At 45.3% G+C, this 9,158-nt stretch overlaps 1 protein-coding gene across 1 annotated transcript; it reads left to right on the top strand.

The window, feature by feature from the left end:
- The first annotated feature begins 633 nt into the window (after positions 1–633).
- LOC121874633 (mucin-22-like) lies at positions 634–1,343 on the top strand. The gene is made up of 2 exons (XM_042378862.1): positions 634–757; positions 826–1,343. The coding sequence occupies exons 1-2, from the start codon at positions 634–636 to the stop codon at positions 1,341–1,343; spliced, it is 642 nt and encodes a 213-aa protein (XP_042234796.1).
- Positions 1,344–9,158: the final 7,815 nt, after the last annotated feature.

Genomic DNA, 9,158 nt, shown 5'->3' with positions numbered 1-9,158 from the left:
GTACCTGTCTGTCTGTTGTGCTTGTATACCTTAAGTATTAGTGTATACTGTACTGTATATCTGTATAGCTTTGGTGTGGTATATTATAGATGTTTAATACTTACCGTGTTATATAGTCGCTATATTACACAACTTAATCCTATAGTTCAAGAGAATATGAGAAGTAACTATTATTTAGGGTGAGTAAATTCTTAACCAAACCTCACCTAACCTAACCTAACCTAACCTAACCTAGAAGTGATAAGAGAGAGTGGAGGCACACTGGAGATGTTCCTACACTCTACAACTCTTAGTCATCTCCTCCTGTAGCCAGAACAAAAGCCCCTCTCCTCCCCACACACACACTGAGTGATCCCCCCAGGCAGGATTCATTGTCTCCTCCACCCTCGTACTACCATACCTTGTCAACACACTACCAGCCATCTCCAGCCACCCTCTGAACACGGTCACTCGGGACACTCATTCACGTCACTCACAGTCTAGTTACTCCCCCACTCATCCCACTAATTACGGTACAGTTAATTATTCATCCCATTCATAAGACAGTCAGTTATGTATGCCAAAAACATTACAGTCTGTCAGTCACGCTAATGCCATTCAGTTACTTAACCCATCCAGTCAAAACAGTCAATGATGTTACAACCAGGACAGTCACTCAGTCACACTCCACCTAGTCCAGGACAGTCGGCCAGTCACACTCCACCCAGTCCAGGACAGTCACCCAGTCACACCACAAAATTCTACACAGTCTTTAAATGTAAATTGATTTTGATCTCAATAAATTGTTTAATTGTCACTTATTAAACACCTTTTTTCACTCTCAAGTCCTCCCCACTAGTACTCAGGATGACCAGGACTCACACACTAGTACTCAGGGTAACCAGGACTCACACACTAGTACTCAGGGTGACCAGGACTCTTACACTAGTACTCAGGATGACCAGGACTCTCACACTAGTACTCAGGATGGCCAGGACTCTCACACTAGTACTCAGGGTAACCAGGACTCTTACACTAGTACTCAGGGCAACCAGGACTCTTACACTAGTACTCAGGATGACCAGGACTCTCACACTAGTACTCAAGGTAACCAGGACTCTTGCACTAGTACTCAGGTTAACCAGGACTCTCACACTAGTACTCAGGGTAACCAGGACTCTTACACTAGTACTCAGGGTAACCAGGACTCTCACACTAGTACTCAGGATGGCCAGGACTCTCACACTAGTACTCAGGGTAACCAGGACTCTTACACTAATACTCAGGATGACCAGGACTCTCACACTAGTACTCAGGATGACCAGGACTCTCACACTAGTACTCAGGATGACCAGGACTCTTAAGAGGTACACGATCCTCCCTCAGTAGCTGTCATTTGTTGTCACGGTGTCGGCAGATTGGTTTAACAGTGTGTTCTTCCCCACGTCGACCTGGTGTACTGTATCCACTCCCCCGCCTCTGCTCTCCCACCCACCAGCACCTCACCTGTCTGCCTGCCTGCCTGCCTCCTTTCTTATCCTTCCACACACACACACACACACACACACACACACACACACACACACACTCTGTTAGCCACAATTTGTCCTAGAACGTGAAAATAATATCCATAAATTTTCCACAAGACTAAATGACGACGTTGCGCCTGTTTCTGTGAGACTGGAATGGCTGCTACGCTGACATACGCAGATGAATCCGTTTACTCCATTGACGAACGCTGTCCTTGTTAAATTATGCAAAGAAGGATAATTAGGAAAACGGGGGTGGGGATTTGTCGAAATGACGTCATTACAGGAGATTTAAAGAGCTATTCAACAAACGACTTCCTGATCAGCCATTCGTCATGACGTCAGGCGCACACGTTGATTGGTGAAGATGATGAGCCTTGCCTATTGGTCTGGCTCATTATGACGTCATAGCTGCACGACGTTGATTGGTGGTAACTGACTCGTCTGACCAATGGGCGGGATCAATAGTAATCAACTAATGGAAAGTATACAGGTGTGTGGTAAAGCTCTCAAAACTATGTGCAGGTGTAATTAATGGACTCAGGGGAGGTGGGAGTGAGGAAGAGATAATAATAGAGACGGCAGACAAAAGAAGGAAACCAAGCCAGGAGAGAGAGAGAGAGAGAGGATTGGTTTATGGATGTTTGAGATAGAAGATGATGTTGTAAGACTAAGGATGAACAGGTGAGTGAGTGAGTGGGTGAGTGAGTGAGTGGGTGAGTGGGTGAGTGAGTGGGTGAGTGAGTGGGTGAGTGAGTGAGTGGGTGAGAGTATTAGGCTGGTGAGGGTGGTAGAGAAAAGGGTGAGGGGGAGATGAGAGAAAGACGAAGAAGGAAGGGATGAAGAGGGAAAAGAAACTGGAAGAGTAGGAAGAGGAAGGAGGGGTTTAATAAAGGGTTGAGAGAAGGGCATAACGAGAAGAGGAGTTAGATGGGGGAGTTAAAATTGGTTTAGAAAGGCGGGAAGAGGAGGAGGAAGAAGATTGAAAAGGAAGGGAGGAAGATGGAAGAGACAGAGAGAAGAAGAAGAAAGTGGAGGTACATCTGAAGCTTTGGGGAGAGAGAGAGAGAGGATATGAAAAGGAAAGAGGGAAAGGAAGAAAGGGGAAAAGGAGGCAGAGCAGAATAAAGGAATCTGAGAAGAAAGAGAATGAAGTGAAGTGAGAGAAGGGAAATAAAGGGGATAGGGAAGAGAGAGAAGGAGAGGGGGGAAGGGAGGGAGAGTGAGTGAGGGAATGGGAGAGAAGAAGGAGGAGGAGGAGGAGGAACTTCCATATGTCAGTAAGCCAATCAAACTTAAAGTGGCTGAAACTGCTCGTGGCAAATAGTCCGTCGTTACCCGGGATTATGGGGGCGGTGGAAGAGGTGGGAGAGTGGCTGGAATAGAGAGGGAAGGGAAAGCGAGAGAAAGGAAGGAACATAGAAAGGGCAGAGACAAAAAGGAATAGTGAGGGAAAGGAGGGGTGAAAGAAGGACGAAAAGAGAGGCAAGGGGAAGGGAGAGACAAAGAAGGACAGTGAGGGAAGAGAGAGATGGAGCAGAGGGAGAAGGGAGAACGAAAGAGGAGGAACAGAGAGGGAAGGGTGGAAGAGAAAGAAGGAAGGTAGGGGTAGAGACGGGCGATAGAGTGGTAAGGGAAGAGGAGAAATATGAAAAGAGAGAGAGAGAGAGAGAGAGAGAGAGAGAGAGAGAGAGAGAGTTTCAACACCATGTTCACAATTCGTCAACAGACAATATTACCTCACCATATTCACCAAGCTCTTGTTGACACATTAGAGGCGTAATAAAGGGGATCTGCCTCAGGTACAGGTCCTCCTCCTCCTCCAGCCTTCACCGATATAACTAAAAACATTCCCGATAATTTCTCAAGTAAATGGCCACTTTGTTGGGAAAAAATCTCATCTTCATAGTGTAGCGAATAACTGAGTGTTCCTAAATGTTCCTCTTCTGTTTGTGTGTCTCTGACGACCTGCGTGTGTGTGGGGGAGGGGTAGAAAAGATGGGGAGGAACGGTGGGGTGGGGAAGGAAGAGTTGAGAAGGGGTAAGGAGGGTGAAAAGAGGGGGGTGTGGGGTTGGGAAGCAGGGACGGTGGGGATGAAAGGTTAAATCTCAAGGGATACCCTGAGGTATAACTGGGCCCTACCATGGTCCGGTAATGGTAAGACTGGGCCCCACCATGGTCCGGTAATGGTAAGACTGGGCCCCACCATGGCGCTGGTAATGGTAGGACTGGGCACCACCATGGTCCGGTAATGGTAGGACTGGGCCCAACCATGGCCCTGGTAATGGTAGTACTGGGCCCCACCATGGCCCGGTAATGGTAGGACTGGGCCCCCACCATGGCGCTTGTAATGGTAGGACTGCTCCACCATGGTCCGGTAATGGACTGGTCCCACCATGAAGTGGCAGGACTGGGCCCCACCATGGTCCGGTAATGGTAGGGATGGCCCCACCATGACGCTGGACTAATGGTGACTGGGCCCCACCACGGTAACAGGACTGGGCCCCACCATGGTCCGGTAATGGTAGGACTGGGCCCCACCATGGCGCTGTAATGGTAGGACTGGGCCCCACCATGGTCCGGTACGGTAGACTGGGCCCCACCATGGACGCCAGTAGGACTGGGCCCCACCATGTCCGGTAATGGTAGGACTGGGCCTCACCATGGCTAGTAATGGTAGGGACTGGGTCCCACCATGGCCCGGATAATGGTAGGACTGGGCCCTACTATGGTCCGGTAATGGTGACTGGGCTGTGGTCCGGTAATGGTAGGACTGGGCCCCATGGCCTGGTACGGTGACTGGGCCCCACCATGGTCCGGTAATGGTAGGACTGGGCCCCACCATGGCGCTTGTAACGGTAGGACTGGGCCCCACCATGGCCCGATAATGGTAGGACTGGGCCCCACTATGGCCCGGTAATGGTAGGAGTGGACCCCGCCATGGCTCGGTAATGGTAGGATTGTGCCCCACCATGGCCCGGTAATGGTAGGACTGGGACCCACCATGGCCCCGGTAATGGTAGGATTGGGCCCCACCATTGCCCCGGTAATGGTAGGACTGGGCCTCACAATGGCCCGGTAATGGTACGGTTCGCGGGTATTGCAACACTCTCGCTCGCTCTCAATGACAACATCAAAACAATATTCCAACACAAATATCGAGACAACTTTCATATTTTTCGATATTTTTCAAATCCCAAGGAAAGAATTTACGCTTTATTGAAGTATTGTAGAAGAATAACATAGAGAGAGCAATGGGTGTTAGATATTGATAGTGGGGGAGAGGGAAGCTCTTGCCGTTCTCTCTTCTCATTTGTTTTTTCTCTGTTTATACGCGACATTCACTTGTTTAATAAGTTCCGAGGAAGATTCAGTGGAGAGTAACAATGGAGCGGCTCACACTGGCCCCTATATCAGACCATAGTTTGTTTTACACTTAACTGGGTCAAGTATTGTTAATTTTAGGGTATCGGTGTTGTCTGTAGAGGTTAATCTTATTATATTTTCTTTCCTACATTACTCATCTTTATCCCCTCTTGTGTATTTCCTCTCCTTTCCTTACTTCCTTCTATCCATCCTCAAACCGTTCCTTCTACCATCCTTTTTGTTCTCTAATTACCTCCTTTTTCCCCATTATTACTGACTTTCATCTTACATCTTTTCCTTCTCTCCATCTCTCTCTTTCCCCTCCAAATTCTCACCTTGCACATTATTTACCTTTCAGTTCTTCCGTCTACTCAATCCTCTTGTCACCTATTCTTACCCTGTTCCACCTCTCTCTCTCTCTCTCTCTCTCCAGGAAAAAACACCAAATATAGATTCCTCAAACTGTCAGTCGTCTCCCAGTATAGTATCGGATCCCACAGATATCTCCCTCCTGCCTCTCTCTCTCCTCTTCCTTCTCCTCCTCTCTCCCTCTCCTCTTCCTCTTCCTCCTCCTTCCTTTCAAACCCTCTCTCCTCTCACTTTCGCCTCCAAGATCATCCCAAGGAAATATAAATTCATGGATTATAGAGTTCTCGGGAGATAGAGGCTCCCACTCCATCTAATTAGACGATCGGATTCCCTGTGTTCGATGCTGTTGGTTATAGAGGAAGAGGAAGAAGAGGTTCGAGGGTGTGAGTGTTGATGCTTTTTTGTTTCTCTGGTTAGTTGATTACATCTATCTCTCTCTCTCTCTCTCTTTTTCTTTCTTTCTTCTCCTATTCCCTATCTCCTTCTTTTGTCTTTTTTTCCTATTTAAGTATCCTTCCTTTCCCCCCTGTTCCTTATACTATCTTCTCTACCCCTTTATCTCCTATCTTCTATTTAGTTCTTATTTATCTCTATTTTTCTCTCTGTCCACTTTCTTTATTGCCTTACTTCTCTCTCTTATCCATTTAAGCTTCTCTTTTGCTCTCCTTCCATCATCCAATCATACCTTTCTCCTCCATCATCCATACTCTTCTCCTCTTCTTCTCACATCAACAAGACAAAACCCAACAGCAACCCTTAAATATTCAGGTGTAAATTTATCAATCTATATTCGTGGCTGCAGGTAACCGGGCCACACTCTCTCTCAATTCCCGTAACTTATTGGAATCCATTAAACGCCGAGTCTGGTTGATTATGGTTGACACTGGCTAAAGTACCGAGTGTGGTTGATTGTGGTTGATGGTAGCCAGAGTATCGAGTGTGGTTGATTGTAGTTGATGCTAGTCTGAATATGGAGTGTGGTTGATTGTGGTTGATGATGACCAGAGTACCGAGTGTGGTTGATTGTAGTTGATGCTAGTCTGAATATGGAGTGTGGTTGATTGTGGTTGATGATGGCCAGAGTACCGAGTGTGGTTGGTAATGGTTGAATCTCATTGAGGTTGGTTGAATCTAGTTGTCTTGCTAAATCTGAATGCGCCTGGTTGATTCTGATTATATATGGTTGAGTCTACTTAAGGTTGGTTGAATGTGGTTAAGTCTTGCTGAGTTGGGATAAATTTACATGTATGGATGACTGTGGTTGAATGTGGTTGCTTGTGGTTAAGTGTGATTGATTTTTGCCGAATCGTGTTGAGTTTGTGATAATTATTTTTAAATTTGGTTAACTGTGGTTGAGTGTTTTGGATGTGTGTGATCAGTTAATTCGTTTTTGGTTGATTATATTTCATTCTAGTTCATTTGGATTTAGTTTGGTTGATTCTATTTTGAAAATGGTTGAGTGCTTTTAATACTGATGAGTGGTTAAGTTGTAATGAAAAATATACTCCAATGGTCACACAAACTCCTTAACATACACAAAAACATCCATTAAACATAAAACTATCAACAAAAAACAAATATACTGCACAAAATAACACACATGTAACAACAACATAAAAAGAGGTGTTTATGATAATTGTTACCAGACCTTACAGTTACCAGACTCACAGTTATGGCAACACTGATGGATAATATTGTTTTGGTGTTTTCAAATTTATTTCTAATTTATTTTATTTCTTCATATTTTGTTTTATTTTTGTTAGTATTTTATTTCTTCTTAGAACAAATTGATGAATGTGAGATGAGGTATATATATATATACTATCCTCCTCTTCCTGCTCCTCTTCCTCCTCTTCCTCCTCCTCCCCTTCTTCCTCCCTCCTCCTCCTCCTCCTCCTCCTCCTCCTCCTTCTCCTCTTCGTCTTCCTCCTCCTCTTCCTTTACCGCCTCCTCCTCCTCCTCCACTTCCCCTCCATCTTCTCTTCCTCCCCCTCTTCCTCCTCCTCCTCCTCCATTACCTTTGTCTTCTCAGTCCCATATTGTGTTAAATGTAGCAGGTACTCTGGCAGTATTTTTGTCTGTAGTTATTATTTCCAAACTTGGCTTGTGTGTTTATTTTCAGCCTTTAACAACCCGCCTCTTCCATATTGAAGATCACGCGGGGAAAAATAGGAAAATTGGTTAACATTACAATTATCGGAGTCTTTCTTTCTTTTCTCGTTTATTAAGATATTCAATAAAGTTTCATCATAAAGTTAATCTTTTCTCATTCCTCATTATTCCTCCTTTATCAGAGATGTTTTCATTGTCTCTTATTCTCTTCCAATATTCTAAATAAACTACAGTCAGTTCTGCGTGTACCTGTGCAATATTTCCACCTGTAATTAGAGTTAAGAATTAGGTCCGAGATACCGCGACAGGTCAGGAGATTTGACCCTTTTTAACCCGGTGTTGACCTCGTATGTCTGACCTCCGCCACAGCTTATGTTTACAGTTTTAATTATCAGCGACTAACTCACTCTTCTTTGGTGTGCATAAGTCTGCCTCTCTTGTTATTATTTGTCTTTAAGTCTAAATATATTAATGTTATTTACATACTTTATCTTACTTAACTCGTGGGGTTTAATTTTCTCTGAAGAATATACCTGGTAAGGTAAATTTGATGTTATTTTAGATTATTGTTGTTGTGGTAAATATGATTGTCTGATTACTTGGGAACGCGCACGCACGCACACACACACACACACACACACACACACACACACACACACACACACACACACACACACACACACACACACACACACACACACACACACTAGTTCATCTCATCTTTAATAATATAATCATGTGCATTTTATTCATTTTGTGTTGCTGTAGATAAATATTTTTGCCAGGATTGGTTCTTAAGGACAACGTAAAGGTGTCGGAAAATGTACAGTATTTAGGCCTGACCATTTTCTTACCTCATCTATCCTAACGCAACTTCATCCAATCACTCCTAACCTAACCTAACCTAACCTAACCTAACCTAACTAGATTATAACATCAGGGTTTAAAACATCTTCTTGAAGGAGTAAAGAAAAAGGTATATCTTTATTCATCCCAATATTTGGTAATTGATTTTTTTTCTGTCGTGTAAAACTTAAGATGTTGAGTGTCTTTACCGGAGACTGTCGTGTGTAGTACTAAGTCTGGGGCAGAGGGAAGGTGATGGATGTGTTAGGTTGTTATAGGTAAGCACAGTGTAGTGAGGGTACAGTACAGCAGGGAAGAAAACATCAACAACAAATGCACTGAAATACACTGCGGCTTGCCAAATGCCTCAAGATTCGTCAATTCAGTTAAAATATGAGCGACAAAACTTTAAATATAAATGTTGAAAACTTCTTCAGAGGTTTACAAGACCAAAGCCACAAATCCACTTCCCCAGAATCTGTAATATAAAGTTTGGACAATTTTCACCCGGGGAAGGAGGGCGAGAGCCTCATGCCTTATGTGGTGTGACCCCAGCTGTCTGCTGCCTCAACCCCAGCTGTCTGCTGCCTCAACCCCAGCTGTCTGCTGCCTCAACGCCAGCTGTCTGCTGCCTCAACCCCAGCTGTCTGCTGCCTCAACCCCAGCTGTCTGCTGCCTCAACCCCAGCTGTCTGCTGCCTCAACCCCAGCTGTCTGCTGCCTCAACCCCAGTCTGTAGCCTCAACCCCAGCTGTCTGCTGTCTGTGTTGCCTCAACCTCAGCTGTCTGCTGCCCCCAACCTCAGCTGTCTGTTGCCTCAACCCCAGCTGTTCACTGCCTCAACCCCAGCTGTCTGCTGCCTCAACCCCAGCTGTCTGTGCCTCAACCCAGCTGTATGCTGCCTCAATCCAGCTGTTCGTTGCCTCAACCCAGCTGTCTGCTGCTCAACCCCAGCTG

This window comes from Homarus americanus, unplaced genomic scaffold, assembly GCF_018991925.1.
Source record: "Homarus americanus isolate GMGI-L3 unplaced genomic scaffold, GMGI_Hamer_2.0 scaffold34360, whole genome shotgun sequence".
In the NCBI taxonomy this organism is placed as follows: Eukaryota; Metazoa; Arthropoda; class Malacostraca; order Decapoda; family Nephropidae; genus Homarus; species Homarus americanus.
Note: the sequence above shows the minus strand (reverse complement) of the source record. Positions and strands in the feature narration are given on the sequence as shown.

What these genes read in the sequence shown, in the direction of transcription:
- LOC121874633 (XM_042378862.1), top strand. Translation starts at nt 634, where the DNA reads ATGTTACAACCAGGACAGTCACTCAGTCACACTCCACCTAGTCCAGGA. An exon ending in ATTCTACACAGTCTTTAAAT is followed by an intron (nt 758 to 825) that starts GTAAATTGATTT and finishes TTCACTCTCAAG; the next exon opens with TCCTCCCCACTAGTACTCAG.